The sequence below is a fragment of the Hyposmocoma kahamanoa genome, unplaced genomic scaffold (genome assembly GCF_003589595.1).
Source record: "Hyposmocoma kahamanoa isolate Upper Pololo Valley unplaced genomic scaffold, ASM358959v1 102, whole genome shotgun sequence".
In the NCBI taxonomy this organism is placed as follows: Eukaryota; Metazoa; Arthropoda; class Insecta; order Lepidoptera; family Cosmopterigidae; genus Hyposmocoma; species Hyposmocoma kahamanoa.
Window position 1 is genome coordinate 3,975,474 of NW_020653337.1, and position 26,889 is coordinate 4,002,362.

At 35.8% G+C, this 26,889-nt stretch overlaps 1 protein-coding gene across 9 annotated transcripts in view; it reads left to right on the plus strand.

The window, feature by feature from the left end:
* LOC113235559 (TBC1 domain family member 24) overlaps positions 1 to 26,203 on the plus strand; it is a 191,146-nt gene extending 164,943 nt beyond the window's left edge. Inside the window, exons 6-13 of one of the 9 annotated variants that reach the window (XM_026471309.1) lie at positions 3,410 to 3,556; positions 3,717 to 3,901; positions 4,121 to 4,286; positions 6,830 to 6,916; positions 16,946 to 17,104; positions 18,421 to 18,524; positions 21,963 to 22,157; positions 22,421 to 26,203. In XM_026471309.1, the coding sequence (XP_026327094.1) occupies positions 3,410 to 3,556; positions 3,717 to 3,901; positions 4,121 to 4,286; positions 6,830 to 6,916; positions 16,946 to 17,104; positions 18,421 to 18,524; positions 21,963 to 22,157; positions 22,421 to 22,562 (1,185 nt within the window). In that variant the 3' untranslated portion in view covers positions 22,563 to 26,203. Of the gene's footprint in view, positions 1 to 3,409; positions 3,557 to 3,716; positions 3,902 to 4,120; positions 4,287 to 5,041; positions 5,072 to 6,829; positions 6,917 to 9,754; positions 9,857 to 16,945; positions 17,105 to 18,420; positions 18,525 to 21,783; positions 21,922 to 21,962; positions 22,158 to 22,420 lie in introns of all 9 variants that reach the window. The other 8 variants (XM_026471293.1, XM_026471300.1, XM_026471343.1 and 5 more) reach the window with 8 other exon arrangements.
* Positions 26,204 to 26,889: the final 686 nt, after the last annotated feature.

Here is a 26,889-nt window from a genome sequence, read left to right on the forward strand (position 1 = left end):
TTACATATATTTGTTTATTTAACTAAGCTATATAAGTTTTGTTTGACAACTGTATTATAGACATCCTAGTTTATTTGGCTGCAATACATATATATTCATGGACATAAATTCAGAGAGTCGCTAAAAGAATGGTTGAATTTTAATAACATTGTACGGACAACGGCACATCAGAGTACACATTTTTGTTCGAAAATCGCCTCCAGTGCAACGGAACAAGATACGTCAATGTGTAGCTTAATGTGCTGGCGTGTGTACATTAAATTTGTATTGAACTGATATTCAATTATTTTTTTGTGAATTTACTCCACTAGTTTGTTATAATTATTAATACAAAGATCGAACACTCACAAAAAAATCCCTCGATGCGGCCGGATTCAAACCGACGTCTTCTAGCAAACCGTGCCAGAAGCTATGCCGACTAAGCCTCGGAACGAACCAGCGGACCTCACGAATTTTTCTATGTGCTTGTTTGTCGGATCTTTGTATTTGGTTTTCAACTTTTTAGTCGTAGCGCCATCTATGAGAAATCTGTGAAAGTGTTTCGTCACCCAGTCAGGTAACTTTACAGGTACCAGCCCTGGCTGGAATGTCGCTATTAGTTGTTATTAAATTTGTATTGAATTGATATTTAATTATTTTTTGTGAAATTACTCGCAGCAACGTACATATGAATAACATTCATATGAAATACATATGAACCACAATATTCATGTGGCCACGTAGAACGTTTAATTTGAAAAATGAATTACTTTTTTAAATCAATTAAACATATATAGTATATGTGGCCAATGATTCATATAAATGTTGTTATCATAATCCAACCTTTTTAGCGTCCTTCCAAATATGTCTGTGTAGATCGACGGATCTGTATGAATCCCGTGAAATTTATTTTAATAAGTATGCAAAATACGCTTAGGTACGCAGCACCGACCTGTCATTCATTGCAGTGCAAGGGAGAGAAAGCGCAATCTCAGGAGATCTCAGATTTTATGTTCCACTTCCGACGACGTATTCGTGGTACTTCGTCAGTATCGCAAATGTCTGTAGGCAACTACATTGCATCAGGAGAACTACCAGAGTGTTTGCCAGTATTCATAGCTGAAGAAATATTTAATTCGAATTTTCTGGATTTTTTTCCTCCCAAAAATCCTTTGACACCCATATATCAACGAAGATTCACTGCCTCTGGAAACAGGATAATACAAGACGACCGTTTATACAAATTTACCGTTCGGGAAAATAGATCGTGGTTCAGAATGGTTATATGTTTTGTGCCATGTTACCATAACGGGAGACGTGCCGTTGCCGTACGACTAAAGCAATTTGAATAGTCGATAAATCTGTGGTATTATTCTGAAGGTAATTTTTATTCGTCGAACAGGCCAAACGTAAATCAAATAATCCCAGATTCTGCAAATAGGTGGCAATCACAGCACGTGCAAGCAATAAATTTGTGAAGCTAGTGTTTTAGACGTCGTAGAAAAAAAACTGTTCACGAGTTCACGAGCTTCATTATTCACTGGTCTTGTTCATCCAAAATCGAGGTGCTGTTTGATTTTATGCATTCGTGATGTTCATGTAGCTATAAAATTTATGAGTATGGATATACAATAAAAGAATTATCAAAACGTTTGAGTGAAATTTCTTGGGGTAACCAGTTTCCGCAAGAACCTTACCTCTGATTTCCGATCAACTTCTGTACAAATTGTCCGAACAGCTGATTTTTTTTATACAGAAGTTCCAAAACTATCATCAAGCCATTAAACGTGTCACGGGTTTCTCTAACGAGAGGGTTTAGTCAATGGTGGCCCAAGGAAAGGGTTCTGCAAATACAAGGCATAGAAAAGAGAAACTAACACGACATTTCGTACCGTTCAGAACCATTAAATTACAAACAAAAGTCCGTGCAGTAGCAGCAACGTGCACAATAAAGACGCAGTGAGGTAGGTCGTCGTTATCGCCACTCGTTTTAACTGCGTCGTAAACGTTGCCAATATTACCTCAATGCCACAAAACATAGATTTGCAACGGTCATGAATTCATGATAAGCTTGGTTTCTTAGCGAGTTACGCAATTTTATAATGCACTTAGGCAGGAAATAACGATTTGCTGACCCTTTATTTTATCCCTATTTGGAGCTGGTTTATAAGTTTCTTAAAGTTCTGAAAACCTACGACTGCATCACCTATGACGACCTGTGTCACTTGACGATCACAATCACTTGTATCATATCTGTAGTATCAACGATAAATAAAAAGATGTTGTACTAACGTGTTTTGTCTTTAAATAAAATTACTTTATTTTTATAACGTACACTAGATAATGATCTTCATTTTATAATTTCAAAGCAAGTTTGTATTTTCGCAGTCCATTTGTTAACACAAACCTTGTAGAGAACAATAACGCGACTAAAATACGATCAAAACACGTCAAATTAATTGTTTTGTTGATAAACCCTTTCGCGTTGCATGGCACGTGACGAGGCCGCAATAATTTACAAGAAATTACCGATAATATTCTTAGGTTGGACGTGGGTAAATGACCGATGGCAGTAGGCTCCAAGAGTATTGGGATAATAGATGATTTTGAAGCTCTGATTCGGCAACAGATTCGATGGGAAAGAAGATCTTAAAGATAAAAGTCCGAAAGAGTGTACAGATACAAGAAGTAAGAAATTTGAGGATGTTAAAGATATTGAAGTTAGATATAATTTTGATGCACAAATAAACAAAAGTGTAATTAGATTGTCAAAGTAGGCGAAACTTCTAGACCCTTTTAACGTGGACAATCTCACACAAATCGAACTGCAGGTTTTCAACACATAACGTAACTTCAACGACCTCACCGTTAAAGGCTGTTATAGTATAACGTAAATAACTCCTCAAAATAGCCCAGCTATCAAAGGCCAAGGGTTAAGGAACTAGTCCTATTATCGAATCGATTGTAATGCAGCTAGGGTGAACGACACCTAACTGGAAAATCGATCCTCGACTATTCTTGAACCTTGCTCGCTCGATAAGGATGCAAATAACCTCGTAACTCGCGTTGCATCACAGAATGACAAAGACGTGAATTTACGACAGTTAAATGTTATTTACTTTGTTGTTTTACTGCTCCGGGTTTGTTGAAGTAATATTGCCAGAGTCGAGCTCTAACAATGAATTCCGTTTAAATGAAATGATATTGTACCAGAGACAGTAAAGTGAAAGTACAGTATTGAATTTCTAAGATGTTGAGGTTTATAGAGTCATGTCTATAGAAGGGTTAATATAGTCTGTAAGTCTTCTCAGAAACAACATGGAATACATTGCTGCCACTGCCTTCTGAAGGAACAAAATGAAATCCTTGCCTAATCTGAACTCAGATCACACATAAACGCGTCTCATAAACTCTTTTAACTGGTTTGCAGAAGTCAGCAGCACAGCACTTGTCACGACTATCTGGTGCCATTGGCCCAGAACGGATCTACGCTGATTGGCAATGGTGGATTCTAGCTGCCTTGCCATTCCCGCATCTTGTACGAGTTTTAGACTGTTTCTTCCATGAAGGCATTAAGGTTAGTTTTTGGATATTTTTCAAGAAATTCTTCCAATTCATTTAAGGATACACGTTTATATAAAACGTCTTATCGTTAATCTAGATGTCCATATTCCTGAAGCGAATACCAGTACTAAACTTTGCTTTTCTTTAAACAAACTCTTTCGAAAAATTTCCAGGTGTTCTACAGGGTAGCGCTAGCGATCCTAATCCTCTTCCATAAGCACTCGTCGAACCAGAATTCGGAGTGGTACGCCGAGGCGACAAAGAACGGCGCTGACCATGCCATCGACAAGTTCTGTAGGAACATGCCCGTTACGCCGACAAAACTCCTGCGCACCGCCTTCACTATACGTGCTTTAAGGTATATGTTTTTCTCTAACCTCAATTTCTACTTTCGTATTTTCAACGGATACAACAAAAAGATGTACGATACTGCCATCTAGTTTTATGTCTGCCACCGACAGCTTTTGTCATGAACATAAGATCAACTTATTCCCAGAATCAATTTGATTATTTGATTGCACTTCAGCAGTTTGAAAGCAATTTTTAGATTTCTAAATTAATATTTTCAAATCCACAGTTCACAGTACATATCGAGAGTGTTTATAAAGACAGAAATGACGTTGAAGTCCAAGCAAGTGATAACGGGCTCGCGACTCGTAAAGTCTCGATCCTCAGACAACTTACCCACCAGCCAGTCACAAGTAAACATTCAGATGATGTCACATACCCTCACTATTAGAGAGGTAAGCTTTGTTATCTATTATGTTGGTCATTTGTTATATTTAATTTGCTAAGGTTCAGTTTTCAAGGCGTGGATTAGAGGCGAACACAAAATGGCGGACGAAAACAAAATGGCGCCTTCGTGAAACTTTAGTCTGTGCCAGATTGTTTTCGCTTTGATTCCAATGATGACGAAATCAAAATGAAATTGATACATCGTAATCTGTTCTCAATTGAATTCAGTGATAAATTCTATTGTTACAAAATATATTATATGACAACAACACTACAAAAATATTGTAAACACAAATAATATTACAATACTATTTATTGTTTACAATTAGCTTTCTAACGTACACGAAAACGTTCTAACTTCACACACTGCACGCACCAGACAAGATTATATTACATAAATGTATGTAATAATTATTATACATTTCTTTCTAAGCGTCTAAGGATTACGAGTTGCGTTTGCAGTTTATAAACAATATTAGGTATAGCAACATAAAAAAAGAAAGTTATTGCGAAAATTGTTCCTCAGCACCATAGCATATGTGACGTCATTAACGCAATTGTCTGTGCCCTGTGACAGACAGACGTCTAGCCAAAATGGTTAATAACGATAAAGTAATAGAATATATTCAAAAATGCATTTTTACTGTCAATATCCTTGCATTATTTGTTAGTGAACTGCAAAACTAAACTTTATAATCACATGACATTTAAATTGAAATACCATATAAAAATAAATACCGGCATTTTGTTTTATTATTCGCAGAGGATGTCTGAGGACACGTGCAAACAAATGGTATCGTAAACGAAATTAGGCGTGGCTTGGCTTTTTCATTCCATCCGACTGCGATTAACACAACTAACTAATCGATTTATCGTTATTCGAATACAGAATCGATTTTGTAAGATAACGTTTCATCACCTGATTATGTTATTTTTGATCTGTGTAGTGAAAATCATGTTGTGTTGTCGATGTTCTCATTCGACATTCCACGGTCCATTGCCAGATGTGTTAGCATATTATTTGGACAGGTCATATTTAAGGCGTATGTATATGTAAACGTTTTTAAAAGGCTGCGTTTTGTATTTCGCAGTGTACGGGCGTCAATATTTATTCTTCAGTATTTGAAATTTATTTTGAACTCGTGTTGATGACTGTACCGTGCAATCAAGGGTAACCTTTGTAAAAAATTTTACTTTTGATTAATCGTCATTCTCTTTATTTCTTTAATATTTCTTGTCTCTGGCAATGGCATGAATAAACCGAAGTCATTTCATAGGCTTTGAATGTCTAATGTGTTAGTGTGATTTCCTTGTACTATACGATCTTTGACAACTTTATTCAACAGCATGTGTGTGACGTTACGAGAAGAGAAGAAACTCCTGTAATATTTTTAATATGACAACAACCAATGAATATAGCTTGGATGATTTTTTACTAACAAAATGTGTGGAGACAATGTTGGCGTACATTGAGGCCGGATAGATGACAATTTTTGTTATTGTTCGTTCCAGTATTGTGGTCGAGTGTCGGCTTTAATACTTTTGATGTGGCATATACGAATTTCTTTTTTTTTATTTTACTAAATAGTATTCTTTTATTTCCAATCACCATGGTGGTGATGTTAGCATAAGCACACATATGGGTTGGACTTACATTGTGAGAGAAATGGTACCTGTAATAGGACACCCGTACCCCAAAGACAAGATCCAACACATAGGATTTCTTTTAAGATATGATTACTTGGAAATATTCCGTATCTTCTTAGAAGAAATGTTGAGTTATTGTAGTCCTTTGGATCACGGTTTTGTTTCGTAATAAAACATTATCTTTCATGAATTTGACTGAATGCTTCATTCAGATTATCCACCAAAAAATTTTTCATTAAAAAATTTTGTAAAAATATGATAATTTTTCAAACAAAAGTGTTTTCAATGATTAATACAAAAATCGAACGCCAAGAAAAAATTTCTTCGATTCGGCTGGATACGACCATCCAGCCATGAATATGATGTGGTCAAAAAGAAAAAAATGTTTTTGCTAAAAAAATATGTTTTGTTATACCTGAATGGTTAGCTCAAAACTTTGATAACAATTCATATACTTTTGTAAATGATAATTTTTCTTACAATAATTATTTTACTAAAATATGCTAAATTTTGTAAAAAAAAAATGGTGTCATTACCACGTTAGTCAAATAAATACTGAAAAGTAGTGTTTACACTGTATAGAAACAATACCGTGACTTAAGTGCTCTACAATTTAACCTGTATAAGAATCTTCAAAGTACTAACTGAATTAAGTAATGTAACAATCAAATTGGCATGAGCACTTAAACCTACGCTTAGGTACACTTGACGTCTAAATTTCATGGTGCACTATGAAATAGCACTATTGTTGGTAAAGTTCTCTTTTGTGAGCTTTCTTTCTCCCATTTTTCAAATATATGTCCTATATACGGTGCCATATCAAAACTATTCCGAGAAGACCTAATAACTAGTGACGTGGCATGTGACGAAGTGTCCTTGTGTGCTAACCATGTGATTTCTATAGGGCGCGCACTCTCCAGGTCCGCGCGCCCTTTCCATGGGCGTGTACCCCATTCAGGCTATCAAGTCCCAGATTCTAGACCAGAGCGAAGTAAGATAACAGCCTTGTCGATGTTTAGCACCGCTTGACACTAGGTGTTATTATTTTTTTATTTGCGACCTCTGAAGCTTTGATTGTGAACATTGGGACGGACTTGGGGCTAAACTTTTGGGGCGAGAATATTTTTTTTTGCGGTGACTATTGAGATAACTAACGGGTTTTTTAACCGCGTGTAGTCAGTAAAAGTGACTAACCACCAAATTGTACACATTGAAATTTCCAAAGTAGTAAATTTAAACTATATTTTCAGAGTGCCTACTTAAAATTTTTTCATATATTCAGGGTCAGCAGTAAGTTAACTTGACACTTATTATTGAAAGTCAACTCGTAAGCTGATGGCGAAAATAACGGTCCAAAATCGAAAGTGTAAAGCTCCTGATTGTGCATCGAGATAAATACACCTTTAGACAATGAGGTTACGGTGCACTTTAGATTGAAACTGAAAGCTGTTGAAAAATGTACCTTAAGACATTGTTGTTGTTCTATCAAATATTTATGAGATATGTACATAGTTTGGATCAAATTGTCCATTTTCGACATGGAAACTTTTTTTGACTTTAACGTTCAGATCATTTGACACTTTTACTACCTTTCTATCTCAGTGGTCACTGCGCAATCTAACAGAATATATTCAAAGTTAATTCGGTTACGTCTGCTCCTGTCGTATCTTGACCATGATGGACGCATCTGTGTCCAAATATCAGTAGTACTCGTTAAAAAAGATTGTAAAAACAAAACAAGAATCTATCTACATGTAAAAGAAACGTCTATACTGTAAATAATACAACATATTAGGAATAGACGGCCTTTGCCAGTAAATTTATCGCTTCTTGTAAAGTTACTTCAACATCATTAACAGGGTTAAAATATTTAACCAACTGAAACAAAGTGTTCCCATGTTCTTAAAAGTCTGCCCCAATTCCGTCCCACAAATATGATTAAGCACTACAAAGCATCTAGATCTGACGGATTGTAATGAACGACGTTGCTTGAATTTTTATTTGCGTTTATGGTAAGTAAGTATCGTAAGCTAGAACGCATGGCGGCTAGATCTGTACATTTATGTTTATTCTGTTCGGTTGACGATGTTATGAATGTATTTATGTCTATTTACTGGCTTTGTACCACCACATTAGGCATTTAGATGACTATAGAATAGTGTGACATGAGATCCCTTTTGAGGATTATGATTTGGTGTCCTTCAAAAGACTCGTGATAGTGCAGTTTTTATTCGGCGACTTTAACACCACGTATCCATCCATAAGTGACTATATTTCATTGTACACTGTTTATTTGCTTGCCATTTTTAAAAATCAAATGTGTGACGCATCAGTTTTATTGTATAAAAACGTTTTTTGACGATGAAATATTTTCTGATTGATTTACGCACACAGTTTTAAGTATTAGTAGAAATAATGTCCAGGGAACCGTTTTTTACTTACAAAAAATATCATCATCGGTTTTTTGAAATGCACAACTCGACAAATGCTCAAGGAAAAAATGTTTAATATAAAGATATTTATCATAAGAAAATGAAAGTAAATAAATATTATTTTCTTTCTTTCTCCGAAAATAGTAGTTTTAAATTTCGACCGTACGCCACTCGATGTAGACTTGGCATTGCTGTTGTGCAATCGCTTGGTTTAATGATGGAACATGCAGATAACGATAAATACCTGTCACTTTTTATTAAAAAGGAGCAAATCAAGTGCAGGTGAACGAATCTATATATTTCTTCCATGTTTACGGTGTTGAAGGTTGGTGGTTTCTATGCAAAATATGCTAGACAACTTCAATTAGTTTGTGACCGCTGGGGGCGCTGTTTACAGCGTTGATGGAATGCATGGTGATTTAATTAAATTCTATTCCAAAGCGTCAACTTGATGTGTTCTTAACTGTAGTACCTCTACGGGGAAAAAACTGACTCTTATGACTAAATGGTTTTAATGGATTTAATCTCACTCTTTAATTGGATCAATCACAACATGATTGAATTAGTTACCTAAAATTATTGCTGCAATTATTGAATATAATAATATAATTGTTAAATTCAAAACATGGGTCATGATATAACATGACAACATTTCCACCATTCAATATAATTTCAATGACAAGAAGTCAGTCAGGGAGTCACCACATTGGTTACCGCGGAATCAGCTAGACTCGGCTAGAAAAAGCTTTAACGTGTTTCGCTTTCGCTCGGACCGCCGCCGATACGATTCCGAATGTAGTGGTTCCCTAAACGTGCAACTTCTTGTAAGAAAAAATTGTTTCACCTAAAAAAATGGTCATATGTTTTACGCAGTCTATTGACTATTAACACCGTGAACTCATGGTAAATGTACTAAGGAAGTCAAATATTGATAGCTCCCCAAAAACTTCAAATAACGTGTCACTTACCATTGTTACTAGCAACATTGCAACAGCGCCAGCTCCAGGACTCATGATATTTTGAGTTTGTCGATATGTCTCATTGACGTCAGAACAGTGATTCGTGGTTACGACTGGTGGTATGATGACGCTAATTTCTGTAGAAACTACAGTAACTGACAGATCATTTGAATGTTTTCAACACGGCTACGATAGCGGTGAATTTTATTTTTAATCAGATTAAATGGTGGCATCGCGCCTTATTCTGAAATTCCGCCCCATTAATTACGTAATATACAATTTTATCGGAGAAAAGTTATTTATCAAGTTCGATTATTAAATATTTCGTTTTCGACAAATTGTTCGAAACTTGAGGTCTCTAAAAACCACTGTGCAAACAGACGTACCAGGGTTGCAACCAAATTCCTTGATCCATCAATTGGAAGACGCGTGTTCCAGAGCCCGCGCTCCTCCCACCTGGCCATGTGGTTCCCATTCCCTAACGCGGTGTTCAAGGACCAGCACCAACATCAGTCTGAACTCCGCCAGAAGGTGACCCAAGTAACCTCACCTTGGTTGTAGTATGGTGATAGGGGTTAGGGCAGTGGGATGTTTCTCTTTGATGCACACTTATTGGCCAAGTTTTACCTCACGGATTATTGTGTACAACAAATACCTGATGTTATCGTCTCTCTCCTGGCTAACTATCGTAAATAACGTTTGGCAATTCACATCTTGAGCTGCAGCCCGTGTCAATCTCATTCTTCCAATCAGTAATATTCATATATGGAAAAGGGAAACGGCGGTTAGTGGAGAACTTTCTCTTTGAAAGCTGAGAAAGGGAGACCACATTTATCTTTATGCTCATGTAATAAGAGCGTAAAAGGCGTACATTTCGCGTCGGTGGTGGTTCGAAAGGAAGCGAAACGCGTGACGTCTTTGTCGCTCTAATTGCAACGGCTAAAGCCGATTCCGTGTTAACTAGTCTGGTGTCACCCTAAGACCGTATTGTCTCAAATGCGACAAACTGTCAGATACGGCAGTTAGTGAGGAAAAGGACGCTATGGGACTCCTTCTGCAACATCAGCATAGGAAGTTCTGAATTTTTTTTAATGTTTTTTACTCAATATCTATATCGTCGTTATAGTCTAATGTCCACTTACACTAAACTTAAGTATGTATTAAACCAATGGTTGCCAAGACACTTTTATTTATTTATTTATTTCAAGATACACCATCAACTTAACACAAAACAATATTTTAAAAAAATACACACAGGTTCACTATACAAGGTGCCAAGTCACTACAGGTGTATACATCACTAAAAATCTAATGTTAACCAATGAGATACTAAAGAAAATATATAATTAGAAATATAAAATTACAGTAATCATTAGTTATCTATAATAGATATTTACAAGTTTCATAAGTTCAAACAAATTGCTTAATACATTGTGTTAAGAGTGTCTTATCAATTTAAGCATGTTTAAGACGTACTTAATTTCGTGCATGTGGACATTAAAAGTTTTCGATTTAAATTTTATTTTTCAGTTCCCTTATCACTTTCTGACAAACGTAAGGCTCAATTTATATTGCCACGGGATGAAATGGAAGCGAATTTTTGTAACGAAATCGTATATAGCATAATGAACTTTATTGCAACGGTGTAACGTCCAAAATAGATGCGGGAACTCCCAAAACTGCGCGAGAATTCAACTGAAGGCAGTGTAAATTGAGCTAGAGGTATATTCCCAATGGTTACCTAATTATAACAAAAGCATTTTATAAATGCTATTTTAAAACTGTCCCAAAGAGATTTACTATCGAACAATTACTGTTGTATATACATAATTTTAATGGTCGCTTGGTACAGCGCCAAAACTTTACGATTGCATCAATAAGAAATGTCCCACTAAAATTGTACGCGGGTGTACTGACTGGGCGAATACACTGTGGCAGAAAAACGGGTCGCTTGTGAGGGATTTTTTTTCTATTTAATTGTTGGATGTAGACTAAATATTTAGTTAGTAAGGAATGTTAGTTAAATTAATACGCACTTACACTGTAATTCGTAGGTAATGTAGTTAATTATGTGTCATGAAAAAAAAGATAGTTTTATTCAATATTGTCTTTGTGAGGTATATAGATATAAGTTAGCACAATGTAGTGTATGTACTGAGTTAACACGAAAATGATGTCATTTTTAAATACAGGTGGAGACGTTGATAAAGAACTCAGCCATAGGTGCCTATCGGTTGATTATGTAATATAAGTACAGAGTACATATAATTATAAACTAGAACTAACGTAAAATCGTACAGTAATTTGACGACATTACCACACCGAACTCGCACTTAAATGGCCGGCCCCTGGGTAGTTTTAGAATCATGCGAGATCCAACAATAGCATCCCCCTTGCCCTTTCAAACATGGAACTTGGAAGTCTCGACAAGGTCTTAAGATTGGCAAATTTTTCGATTCATCCATGCTCGGTGGCACTGCTTGCTTATATGATGAGGTCATTCACATAATAGCCACGCTTGCAAGCAAAATATCGAAAAGTGAAGAATTTTTTATTTTTCTTAAGGAGCGCCTCCTTGGGATTTGGCGCTTGGAGAGGCCACTTTGTTCGCCCTATGGCCGGCCCTGTACATGAGCAAGCAAGAATAATAGAAATGAATCATTTTTTTGCGTATCTCTATTCATTAATATTAGACATAGTAATTGGTCGATGACTGTACCCATCTCAGCAGTGACTATGGAACCTGTAAAAGACCCGAAACGTAGGTTTGCTTGAAAAATCAAATATATTATTATATTAATACGATTTGAGCCCGTGAAATAAATAGTTTTATTTCCAATATGTAACAATCGTGAAAACCTAAGAACTCGGTAAGTAAAAATAATATGGTAATTTTGCAGAATTGCGGAGAACTTAGCTGAATATTAGTTACATTAAGAGCTCTCATGCCAAAAAAGTTTGACGTTGGCTCCGCCCAAATTTGTGAAACAAATATATGCCTGAAGTTCGCGTGACATGGGACAGGAGATGTTGAATTTTGCGCATTAAAAGTACCAAATTCGTTTTAGCGGAATAACTCTAAAACTGAAGGGGTTAAAAAAATCCGTAGTCACAGTTGTCGATCATGCATAAATATAAATAATTATCTAATTTTTGTCCTAATAACCTGTAGCATTTCGAGGATAAATCGAAAAAATGTGAAAATTAGAGGTCATTTCGTGATTTTTATCTGTCGAGGAAACTTTATTGATTTGATTTACTGATTAATGTCTATGCTTGAATATATTGTGTAGTTACTCATACAATATTTTATTTTTAACTTTAAAGTGGATATACCCCTCTAAAATCAAATCGAAGATTAAGAATTTTTCCTCTGCTCCCTCTTAAAAGTGTCTGAATATAGCGCGCTAGAGTAAGTGCGAATTCGGTGTGCTTGTGCGGAGATCTAACATTATATACGGTTATTTGTAAAATAGTAAAAACCTCGCAGGACTTTGTTACTATTCTACTAAAATAATATTCATAAACGACAATTTTTGTTCCATGATTTTTAATAATCCCTCATACTCGTATTTTACTTTTGTACAAAAATAACAACGAATTAAATTGCTCTAAAGGCGATTTCAAATTAAACGCTTTTAGAAGCGCTGTTGTAGCGCTACAGCTGCGTTTCTAAATACTGCATGATAATTAATAGTGTGGAGGCGTCCTATACGGTAATAACTCTGTGAAGTAGCAAAAAAAAACATCTACCACCAACATTTGTTGTTTTGAATGATAGCACGCGAGAAGCGTTGCTAAACAACTTACTACTTTTTAATAATAATAAGTGATGGGACGAACAAGTCGCGCGCCTGGTGGTAAGCGACACGCCTGTCCTTAATAGTTACAGTGCCACTCAATGCTCTGAATCACAAAGTTCTTAGGAGCACTGCCACTGCACCATAAGATATAAGTTGACAAGTGTGTGCCTGTAATTTCACCAGCACCCTTACCCTTCAAAACCGGAACGCAGTAATGCTTACATTACTGCTTGGCGGCAGAAATAGGTAAGCTGGCAATACTTCCCTGGACGAACACTTTCACAAGGAGCTCTACTGCTACTAATGTTTTGTAAAAAGACATGGAAAAAAATTTGTTGTATTTAATGTTAGTGATGTAGTCTTATTTTACAAATAACTATGTATAATGAAATTACCGAATACATTCAATACATGGGAGTGACCCCGAATTTCAACAAAACCAAAATTATTTTCATATTTCGATTTAGAAATTTGTTGTTATTTAAATTCTAGTCACAATGTGTTGTACCAGACGTTTTTTTTTTGTAAATTCATGAAGTTACAAAGTGTTTTTTTGTATCGGTAACATCTACTTGATGCAAAATTATGTATTTTGCAAATATTAAGACGGAGCTCAAGAAAATAACGCTATGAAACAAATCCAAGAAGAAAAATTTGTTTAAGCCGTCATGCGTGCCAATGACATATGTGCGAACGTAACGATTTTAACAAATAACTTTTTAACCGACTTTAAAAAAGGAGGAGGTTGTCAATTCCACTATATTTTTTCTTTTTTGTTGCGATAACTACTTATCAAGTTCATTTACATCTATTTATCGAAATCGGTTACCGGAAAGTGCATAAAGCCGGATTCTTCCCTTAGTTTGCCATTCTTAGTGGTGGAATATTTTCCTCAAATTTAAATGGGACCACTACTGAAGTACCCTCTAAGGATCTAAGGATTCTAAGGATCATCGAAATCGGTTCATAAATGGCCGTCGAATTGAAGACCTCCTCCTGATTTTAAAGTGCAGCTGCTGCGGTTTAGAGGTACCGTGTGGCTTTAGGACGCTACGCGGTGTCAAATTCGTTAGGGGAACCATGTGTCTCTAAGGATTGTACGTGCATGCGTGACGGATTAAACAACGAATAAGATCCCGTTATTTTTAACATCGTCACTGCTTAGTGAAAATGACGGAAGCCCTTATCGGTTGTTAACTAACTTCTTTGGTAGGCGACGAGCTTAATATTTGCCGGTTACTAGTTAGTCCGAAACGACATTTTCCAGAAATAACGTTTGCTCGAATTTTCATAACCACCAAAGTGATTTTGAGTGGAAAATGTTTTTTTCTTTTAAACCTAACCTAACCTAACCTAACCGAACCTAATCTTGTCTTTGGTATAAACATCCAACATTTCCTGAAAGAACAACGGTTTTGTTATAATTCGGTTTTCGGTGTAATGAAAATTCGAGCAAAAGTTATTTCGGCAAAAAAAATTCGAGTTTGTGATAGCAATACTTCAATTGAAGTGTCAATTCTAACTTTTTCTAACGAACGTTATGATTCCTTAGATGTCATTGTAGAAGTAGTAATGTGCATGTCTCTTAAGTGTAAAATCGTTGTAGCAATTTGTTTACTTGTATAGTTACTGCGCACACGCACTTGGCACCTGTAGTCGTCTACTAATGACACCACTAATACTGTGCCGTCTTTTTGTTACTGCTATGCAGTATACGTAGTCTGCGCGTGAGTATATGAACATTGTTCGTTGAATTTTTCTATAGAATTACTTTTATAACTGATTGCATCTTAACAATCTATAGAAAGATAACCATAAACTGGCTGACAAGTTGTTTTTTGCGATAATAAAATATTTTTTTACAGGCATATTATAATAAAATTATTATATTTACGATATTTATTCATGTTTTTACTGACTCTAAAATTGAACTTCGACAGACGCTACTCCGACAATATGTTACTTCGACTTGATTTTACTCTAGATCGAATAAGTAATATGTACATAATTTTTCATTATGTTTCTTCGATGAACATATAGTTCAATACCGGACAATAGTGGTGCAAGATATAAAGGTCTGTTAAAACAGCGCCGTTGTCATTATGCTGCAATCTAGCATATTCAAAAAGAACTACACTAAAATAATGAATGTTGTGCCACTCAATGGATGCCATAAGATGGCCGTTGGCAGGGCATAAGCCGAGGCGGACGTGTAGGTGGAAGTCCAAGGGATAGGCCTTTGTATAGATATTATTATTATAATATTACTCGTCTTAGTGTGCCATCTCTTAACGGAAGTAATCTGAATTCATCTGAATCTGTAATTATAGCTGATTGCACACGTGAAGTTGTGTCTCGGAAGAGTTCGATGGTACATTGAACCACTGCAAGATTTTGGAGCCCAGTGGTTTTTCTAAGGTCAACGTACATTTCCACAGTCAAACATGTCAAAAAGAATAAACTTGTCGGCTCTTACCGTTTCTAGACTAACCTAACTCAAGCTAATTATGTAACGAACATTGTTCTTGGTGTCATCCGTGAGTATGAACTCGCGCGCAGGCCGCTAGTACTTTTAAGTAGAAGTAATTTGGATTATTCCTTAAATTCCCTTTGAAGAGTGATATCTTTACATTCTAAATACGTTATTGGACAAACAGCTGAATTAGCAAGTCGTAGTTCAATATTTGTCAACAGGATTTAAATTAACAGTTTCGAATTATTACCTTTTTTTATGTCAAACTACGTATCTATGTCTTAGGGCGCCTTCAGATTAGATGCTTATAGTAGCGCTTCAGACGCGCGACTTTTAGTATAATATTTGGAAGCGCAGTTGCGACGCCACTGTCTTTAGAGTCAACGGCTTAGCGATGGCAACCGTTAGTTGCGCAATACGTAACGGGAAATGTGCGTACCTGTCCTCCAGACAGGGAGATATAGGGAGAGCGCTGTACATGCATCCGGGACAGCTCACCCAAGGGTTGATCTGGGGTCAGGACCTGACTGATGAGGTGCATATGCAAGCCTGCTTGCACAGGTTATACAGCCCTTATCGTATACCGTAAGTGTCGGTAGGGAGGGTCACTATAAACAAAACTTATGTAGAAATGTACGAGAGTGCTTGTCGTGACTTGTGCGCCACTTTTGCAGTCACAATTAGTGAACTAAAAATTACTGCCACATTCTCACCACAACATAAATTATTCATTAGAACTTGCTTTTTTTGTGGAATTAGTCTTTATGCGGCTAGATTTTAAAGCAAGTTGCCGCCTCTATTAACATATAAGAAAGCCAGAGAATTAAATTAAATTAAACAGAAAAATAACTAAAAGGGTTTACTCGCAGCCTATACGTGGCAGCGCGCTCAAATAACGTTCTTAATATGCCTACAGGTAAGGCCTTTCAAAATACAATCTAACGAACTACACGGTTGCAACAATTTGGTCTCTAGAATTTTATTTTCAAAAAATATCAAGTACGGGACATAAACTTTGGTCGAAGTTTTCTCCAACTATTGTAGTGAGATTCATGGGAGTTATACTCGTGTATTAAAAATAAAACGTTCTCTCTTATTCTTGTGTTAACAGGGACATGTCCGATTTTAGTGGTAAAAAAAAGGCTGTGCAGCGCTTCTATTCGCGTCAATTCGAAGGCGCCTTTACTTATTTTTATTGTCACGCGTGGCATCTAAACGCGAAAATAGTGTCGACATACATAGATCCGTAAGGAGTGACATTTGCATGACTTGAAGGCTGTTAGGTTTTAAAACGTCTTTCCAATAGAATTAAAATTAAAAACAAGTCGACTTACTTTCCCAAAATGCTTGCAGCTATTCACGCTGTGGTCATGGCTGCCGGTGAGGATCACGATGTATCAGCCGGTGTTGCTGTACACGACAGAGGAGCACGGGTGCTCGTTGACCACGTTCTTCGTGCGCGTAGAACACCATGAGCCTACGTTGCTTATGATCAAGACTTGCAATAACGAGGTAAGAATGATTCTAGAAACTACTAGGTTTTCGTTCTTTATTTGACCAATTTGAGAAAAATAATTGTTCTGGTTTAGTTGTTCCGGTAATAGTGATTGTAGTCGATAAATATTATTTCGCCTATCGACTGAAGATTGATCACGCTTATGGAATAAATAGCCGAATTTTGTTCCATTTGAATCATCTTCAACACATTATTCATCCAATTACTGAGCACAAGTTCATTTGAATTGTCAATCTTTGTAAGTTCATGCGTACATACACTGGATTTAGAACTATGTTTATGAAAAATAAAAAGAGGAGATATATATTAATTTTTTTATTTTAATTCGATAAATATAATCAAATAAGGCTATTCTTGTTAAAATGTACCTATATGAATAAAAATTGATCTCGGTACTAGTAGGCTAACTGTCAAAATAAGAATAAAGAAGGCAATAACGCAAGTAGTAATCACTAGAACGTCGTAACATTCACAATTCAGTCATTTTTGGCAAAATTTTATTTTCTTTCGCAATCTATCGATAAAACTATCGACAACAACTACATAACTATTTAAACTTTGAAAAATGTGCAAACTAGTAACCCTATAAATGTCATTTTGCTGACAGACTGTAGTGCCCCAGAGTTAATTCCATCGTTCTGGTATTTACAGTAAAGAGATTTCCTACTTTTGAGACTAGGCAATTGGTGTAATTGTCTGGCAATAATTATGCTATTACTTGTCGGGACTTCTTGATACCTTTCTCAACTGCCGTTCAAGTGGTAGATAACGCAGTATAGGATGGTCCCCTATCTAATGAACTAATTTCCTGGTGAGGGTTACATTGAGCCTTTAACCATAATATAATAAGTAGTTTAGCTTCATACAAATGTAGCACTTTCCTTCACTTGGTATTATAAATAAATAATTAAAGTGTAAGTTTTTGACAAAGTTTATTTCAATTATGAATATTCTTATATTTTTTCAAATAATTTGCGACCTATAGATATGTCTAAATTAATAATGTGACAACTCTATGTGCTGAACAGACTGCAGGTCCTATTTTACTGTACCTTAAGGCTCAATTTATATTGCGGCGGAACGGAATGGAAGTGAATTTTTGTAACGATATTACATAATGAACTTTATGGTCAACCTCATGGTTATTGTGTAACGTACAAACTAGATACGAGCCAAAATATTCCTAGGAAGATTTAGCCTAAGTCTATGAACATTTCAATAGAGACGTCTATATTAAGTGGACAAACTTCTGCGCCAATGTAACCCTACTTATACAAACAAAACTAAAGGTAGAATCTTCAATTGTCTTCAGGTATTTGGAGCGTACTGTTCCACGCGATGGCTGGAGAGGAACCAAAAGGACGAACGTGGAAACAGACAGGCGTATTTTGGCACCGGAGAAACATTCCTGTTTAGGTAAGTCCCCATTTACCTAGATTTAATACAAACTATTTATTATTCACTATTTGTTGGTATCACATCGTGCGATCGTAAAATGTATCTGTGTAAGAAAAGAACAAAAGACATTTTATAAAATAGTCGACATTCATGTGAATGCGAATTTCAAAAGAAATCCACGATTCGAAATTATGAACATGGACGACTAGAAGATCTTCAGAAGTTGGTACCTTTAAATATAAATTAAATCTTGTTTCCTTTTCTTACTGAATGCAAAAAATCCTTAAAAAAATTAATTTGAGTCCGTGCGAATTAACGTTATTGTAGCAATGTAGTATTGTAGCAATCATTATCTATTTTATATATCTTAGAACATCTGCCTCCCGGCGAATAATAATCACGTTTTATCTCAAAATAATTTTTACAAAAATATCGTACAATACAAAGAACACTTGATTATTATTAACTGGAAGTGGCTGTGCAACTTTGCAACCAATGGTAAAGGCTGACAGTTAATATAATTTTTAACCTCAAAAATTAGCGCAATTTGTTGACTTTTCAAATGGTCAGTTCAAAAAGTATGTTCTTTCAAATCCTTGTCAACTTTTGCCTTAATATGTTATATTAGTAGTAGTAGTATATTTACATTTTGTTTTGCTTTCGATGTTTATTAAAGGCTAGTTAGAAAAAATATGTATATTATTTTTCTACTATGAGTTTGACTAACGAAACGTGCACAAGATGGCAGCAAGTTAAAAAATATATTTATAAGCTGTTAACACTAATTGAAGCTATCAGCGCAAAGTATTGCAACAGTTTCGTTTATTGTTGTATTTAACTGGTCGGGTCCGACTAAGGCTGAGATTTATAAAACGAACTTTGACTTGGACGTAGAAAAGATGGCGGGTTTAGCAAGTTTTTGTACTTACAAAACGAAGTCAACGTTCGTTTTATAACTTAAGAGTCGTATTCTAGAACTCTACTCAATGCTCAAGTCAGGATTTGAGTATGGTTTAAAGCATCGGTCGTATTTCCAGTGCTTGGAATCATACTCAAGTCTGCTCAAATCCTGACTTGAGCATTGAGCACAGTTCTGGAATACGACCCTTAGTCTTAGAGTTAGTTCTATGGTTCAGGTGTTTATAATATGATAAGAAGTAGCTGCTATTATTAGTTTAATAGAGTGTTGGCTCTAGAAAAAATATCCATATTCAATAAACTGTATTTTTTAGAGAAAAAGATCCGAAAATATTTCGTGTTACGTTTTTCCAATACTTTTAAGAAAATACTAAAGCCTTTTTGGAAAAATATTTTGAAAAGTTTTCACCATTTCAAAAATTATTCGGATGGTTAACGTAACACTAGTTAAAAAAGGGAATTTTCAAAAAGTTTGTTTTCAAATATTGCACTTTAGTAGCAAAGTTACTGTTTGCGTATAAAACTAATTCATAAATAATTAATTACTAGGGGCCGTAATTTGTTTCGAGTTCAATTCATATCGATAATTTTAATTCTAGAGAAAATATTTTTTTCTTTCGACGACATTTTACTTTTTGCCGTAGATAATTCAGCTCCCTTCTTATTTTGAATAATAATTTGTGGACTGAACAATAAAAAAATCGCAATTTGACATTCAAAAATTGTTTCCCTTACGAAAAATATAATTTGACATTTTAGACTTGTTTTTAAACGTTGCTGTGGCACATTTCGCTGGCCAGACTAATTACGTAATGCTTTTAAATGGCAAATGTTGTAAATGTATCATATAGTTCTATTATAAATTTATTCCTGATATTTAACCCCGCCTCTATTACATATTACAATTTATTATTAATAATTTTATTTATTTTTATCAGCAGTATTTAAATGAAAATTTCTAGTCTATGTATTATTTGGTGCCTTCGGGTAAAAGGTATTTTGCTTGTTTGTTATTTTTTTACTGCATGTTGAAATATTGTGCATTTATTTATTTGTATTTTTATATATTTTGCATGGGATATTTTTGTTTTGTGTATTTATGTCTATTACGTTTGTCATAGTACGGAGCGTTCATTGTATCCTGTCTTACAATTTGATCAATTTCAGCCGTATTTCGAATAGATAACAAGACGGATTATAAACCCGCTGTACTATCAATCGCATGTTAAAACTTAGAACACAAAGTGGCGTATTTATAATTGTATATTGTATTGTTTGTCTCGGGCACTATCTTGACCTTATTTTATTTTTTTATTATGGTTAAAGAACGCCTTTTGTGTTATAAGAGCAATATGAAAAGCAAATGAAGTTGCTTATTACATTACAATAGTATTTGAAATTTATTGAACGGAAGTTCAAACATATAGGTTCTACAAGCACGTCAAGTTTGACGAAGCTTGAACTTCAGAATAAACTCTGACGCTTACAATTAGAACGGTCAAAAACATCAAGCTTGTTGGCTCTTGACTGTACTTACTACATTTCATGATTGTCAAAGTCATGCACTGTTTTGTTTTGAAGAATGATTTATTCCTATTATAAATCGGGATCGGAAAATTAGTAAAAAAAATCTTTATATATTGGATTTACTGTATGAATTCATACAAATAAACGTTGAAACCTATGTTGAGAGTTTTCCGATTCCGTATGTTCAAAATGCAAATGTTCATTGTATTTTACCACCACCGAAAGAATGCACTCTCACTGAATGAGAATGCGTCGAAGAACAACGAACGAACTTTGTTACATTTGCTTGTCAATTTATAGTGACTTAAATTGCAGTGTAAATATTTTCTGGAGTTAAAGCCGATTGATACTTTAAAAACAAAATACTTGGCACAAGTATTCTTCGACTTTGTGAAATTTTGTGAGCCCATTGCACCAACACCCTAATTACACATATCAAAACTGTTTAGGGATAAAGTACGTTTTTACTTATTTGTGAAATTATAATTTGAATTTGAAAATGAAATTGACCAAAAAATCCATTGGTGTTAAAAGAAATTAATTAAAACGACTGATTTTTTAGTAATTGGCAAAGACATGCTTGAACCTACACATTGATATGTGTATATTATTCGTGACACAGACACCACTATTGTCGAAAATATGTTTTTGTGTTATTGACATTTTATAAAATTCATTGCAGTGGTTTATTATGCACGAGACCCAACAATGCTCATCAATCATTTGTCTTCTATTTACACCCACATTGAGCACACCATGTTCGTTCTTCTTTACCTACTCGTTCACAAAATAACTGAATGCTTCATCGTGTGTTTGCATCCTTGGCTTGCAGCCTTTACCCGGAGCGCGCCAAATACCCCTGGGTCGGCCTCACCCAGGGCTCAGGGGACAAGGGAGAAGATACGCGGGTCGCGCACGGATCAGAACTCTTCATGGCTGCTGATTCCAAGATGATCACTGTAGGAGGAGGGTCAGTAAACTTAAAACTTCTCTAACATGATACTTTTCTAGCCTGCATCCCGACCGCGCTAAATACCCCTGGGTTGGCTGCGTGGAAGAAGAACAGAAGAAGAAACAACAAGAAGAAAATATACAAGAATTGAAAGAATTGGGAGATGAGGAGGAAAAGAAAGTAGACGAGCGTACTCCACATGCAAAAAATTTGTTCATGGCCGCCGATAGTACGATGATCACCGTCGGCGGAGGGTATGGCTTGATTTCGATTAACGGGATTGCAGCTTTTACTATCTTCCATCATGTTTCGTACTTGCACGTTTCAAGGGGACCGAGGCATGACGACTTCTTCCAAGGTCCACTTTTGATACTGGTCTCATTGAGGCATGTATTGCAAATTTGAAATTGAATGAATAATAACACCACATGAGTGATTGATTATACATATGAATATGCATGTCAACTAAATATTAGTATTTGTATTGGTTTTTATGAATTTTGTTTTTCATTTTCAGAGATGGCCAAGCGATATGGATGGACGAAAACATAAGGTTCGGCAAAACGGACCGCTGCTCCACATTCAACAACCCGCCTCTCTGCCCCAGCGGGGACTTCGAGATCCGCGTTCTCGAGGTGTACGGCTTTGCAGGCGCGTAAATGCCACGCCGTGACCAAGTCCTTACTCTACGAGTGTCCAATAATTCGAAGTGAAATAATCTCGATATAACGTGTTTTTGCGAAGGTGTCATATCCCCGAGCGTGATATTTGTTGTGACCGCAGCTTCACGGCGTAACGCCCCGAAGCGTTGACAGATGCCGCTCGAGGTCATCAATAGATTACACACCCATGTTTTTGAACTTTCCAATCCGAAAATATCTAAAGCATCACAACATGTTTTCCAAAAATATTCAATAAAATTCAGCTGTTAGTGTTACTGCTATTTGCCGGTGACTATATTTCAATGTTATCGATCGTGTGTCAGTTAAAAATTAGAAGTCACCAATGTGCGATATTATTGATCACCCCTTGCCGTTACGATCAGACTGTGTAGATGTGTATCTATATTTATTCGACTCGCTGTTCTATATGTGCCCCTTAGCTATCCTATCGTAACACAGCTGTCCTTTAAGACAACGAAGTAGGTTGTTTCGAAATATTTACTAGTGTTTTGAATGTCCGAGTGTAAGTACAAAATGGACGTTTCTTACCTACTCTAGTTGGATTTAAATACGCTTATGTAAAAGCAATATATCTGTGGGCCTAGCCGTGCGATGGGAATGTACATTTCCCAGTTTTGTTGGTGTCGATGTGAACATTCCAGTGACTGGGTACCACACACTCGGCTACAATAAAACTACAGAATGATTTTTAGGGGTCTTATACAGATTGACAATTTAACGTAATTATAAAACCGCTTAACAATTTTAAGCAGAACTGTTATGCAGTTTTATATGGATAGAATTGTTATGCCACATAATTATACTCCCGATTTTTAGATGATTTTGATGATTTTCTTTGGGTTCAGTATGATTACGAGATCATATTTTACATGTATGTTTAGGTCCAAAGATCTGTATTTGGTATCGCATCGGAAAGGTCAAAGCCCTACATACTCGATGCTGATGTATGCTGAATAGTGGGGATTGACCCTAAGACTACGTTATACTCAGTCCATAACCACATGTCGTTGCTCACAAAAATGTACCAAAGAAATTATTTGTAGACGAATAATCCTGTTATACGTATCTGATAGATATATTCGTTAAATAAAATTAGTGAATAACACCCGAATGTATTCATATAATACAGGGTCCTTTTATAGTTGATATTTGCTCATTTTGGATGATATTTTTGTCTCTACGACTAGAAATTAACTAGAAGATAGTATGACAAAATAATTCCAATATTTGCTAGAAAAATACGTTTTTGTTAAAAAAGAAACTTTTTCTTCTCTCTATATAATTTTGATAATTTTGTAAATGCAACTTTACATTACCACAATGCATCTATCAAATACGTATATCAGGGGCAATAATGACAGTTACAAGTCACTGTTATTCAGCTTTGTTTTTATAGTATTATTTTTTACATATATCGGAGGTTATGTGCCAAAATTGGACCATTATAAGAATTTCATCATTGGTTTGAAAAATTTCTAAAACTATTACACAATTGTCGTGTATTATTTTTAATTTGATTTTACTTTGACTTATATAATTCGAGTGGAATAATAGTTGTAATGATGTCGGATAGTTTTATAAAGTGTTATAGTCATGTAGTGGTGTTATAAAAATATGTCCGCCTTAAGTTTAGAAGGTCGCGGTTGTCGTTATTTAGAAATCTAATGGGAGAAGAAGAAAGACGAGACACGTTTTCGTATTTCTTGCCTAATTTTTTTCAAAGAAATACATAAATACAAAAATTTGTCTCCGCTACAAAGGATGCGCTTACAAGTTACCGCAAAAGGCGTTGAGCTCAACAAACGCGTGGTGTTGACGACGTCATCTGCGTCAAACCTGGAGAATTATATGGGGAATATCAGCATAATGAGGATATGTAGACTTAACAGCGAAATAACGGTAACGTCAGCAACATCAGACTCTGTATGCGTTTTTAGCTTTAAATAATAGTACAATCAAATCTTTCGTCTCTCTGATCTCTACTTTTTATAATCGTCGTAATATATAATGACCTAAAAATACACGCCACTATATGTTTATAAGGCTGGTTTTCCAATGCAATTGTCGTACAATGTCACAAGAAACATATCCCTGTCAGTACAAAGGGGTTCCCTGCGTTCATATCGGTCGCGGCTTGTAAATGCTATGTTTTTTTGTATATAATTTTTTCTGGTCGAATGTCTGCCCACTTATATAACATTGAAATTGAAACAGTGTCGTGAAGCCTTTTTATTTTATTTAAAAAGTGGAAGTGTAGTTCGATTTTTAATTCGCCGAACTCAACTGCCTTTTATTATGTTGCCAGTTTTTGATAAAATAAAAATAGTGTTGTCTCGGAGATCGATGTCAATGGCTCATTTCATTGGGTCATCGTCCCTAATCATGTTACTTAACAAATTTTTCTGTGTCATTGGCCTGATGTAGAATGAACCAAACATCAGTAATTATACAATGAACATGGCAACACTATTTTACATTCGTTACTAACGGGTTTTCAATTCAAAATTCGACTTTATGGTGTTTGAGAATAAAATTTATGCGTTGTTATGTTGATGGGTCTTTGCCGCTGAAAATCCATCCTAAGTTTGGTCGGTAATATTAAAAATCTGGAACGTACAAGATTAATGATAATTTTCCACTAATCCCCAGTACTACGCTTGTGGGGATTTGTGGAAATAAATCTCACCATACCCACCACTGGGGATTTGTGGAATATACCTAAAGTGGGCAGGCAGACTCCTCAAAACGTAGCGAAACTGGGATTTGTCGTGGTACTACATATGATATGTTTATCAACGCCTAAGACTTGTTTTAAAATTCAGATTATTTATATAATTTATTGAGTAGGTAACAAGTAACGGTTTATGTATGTTATAAGCGCCCCCCTGCTACCGGTTGCATGTGTTAAGTTTTCAAGGGAGCTATATTTTTTCCTTTTAATTTCGTACAGCTGGCATCACGACTCTGTCCGCAATGTTCGTGTCGTAGGTAGATAGAAGGATTAGACTTGTATTGCCAACTGTGCCTTTTCTGGCTATCATAAAGTTGTATACATTGACTGTGTTTTCGATATATTGTGTTCTTTGCAACTTTGCAAATACGCGTACCGTCAAAGTTGCAGGTTTATATTCAGCCCGTATAAAATGACCGCCGGTCGCAGACGGGCGTCTCGCGATATGTTGCTGTTAGCCAATTGTCGTTGATCAGTGTAAAGTCTAGTCTTTATCCTGTTTTTTATTATCTCTAACGATATAATTATTATCTAAATATTTACGAATTGATATTTAAATTTTTGTGCGATTTTGCCCCGCTCAAGGGGCGCGTAGGCTCGTGTTAGTTAGTTTTTAAGTACATATAAATGTAAACTATACAGTTATTAATCTCCATTGTCCTTTTCAGTATTTGTGGTGTACGTTTTTTTTTATGTGAGGAGCATATCATGTAAAATGACAATGTGTGGCGGCTTAGCGTCGTGGCGTGATTGCGAAAGCTTTGTTTTGTTACGATGTACTGTTACATTCGAATAGTTTTAGTCCGTCGCTTAGGCGACGGTGTAAAACTCGTTTATGGTAATGTAAATGTTGCTTTATAATGTCTACAAAATATATAATCCCGTATACAATTGTCGTTTTCTTTATCTCTGTTTCGACAAGTTAGTAAAGACTATTGATCTCTAACACGTAGAGTCGATACTACCTCAGCTTTATTTATTTCTCGTACTGAACCGGTCATATCTAAATTGAAAAGGTGCTTCTTATATGGACCTTAGAGCGGCAGTTACGAGTGCGTAACTCTTGCGACATTTTCGAGACAGACTAGCGTTGAACGTGGGGAGTGGTGCTATGAGAAGTTTTCGTACCTTTATGTGTACTTGATCTTGATATTGACAAGGGAGGGATCATATATTTTCTGGTTCTACAGCGTCTGGCTCGGACCCGTCTATAAATTATGGATTGTTTCATATCAAGCGACGACGGGACGAACAAGTTGTGCTCCTGGTGGTAAGCGACACGCCTACCTATAACAGTTACAGTGCCATTGCTTTAACTCGCAAGGATCTGAAGAGCACACACTGCGCCTTTCACCCTCGGATATAAATTGACAAGTTCCATATGCCTGTAATTTCACCAGCAATCTTAAACTTCGAAATCCGAACGCAGTAATGCACACAATACCTACTGCTGGGCGGCAGAAATAGTTGAGGTGGCAGTACTTCTCTGGACGAACTCTCACAAGGAAGTCTACTGCTGCTAATAATAATAACAGATGATCCAGTTATCATGCAATTATCCGGTATTCGGCT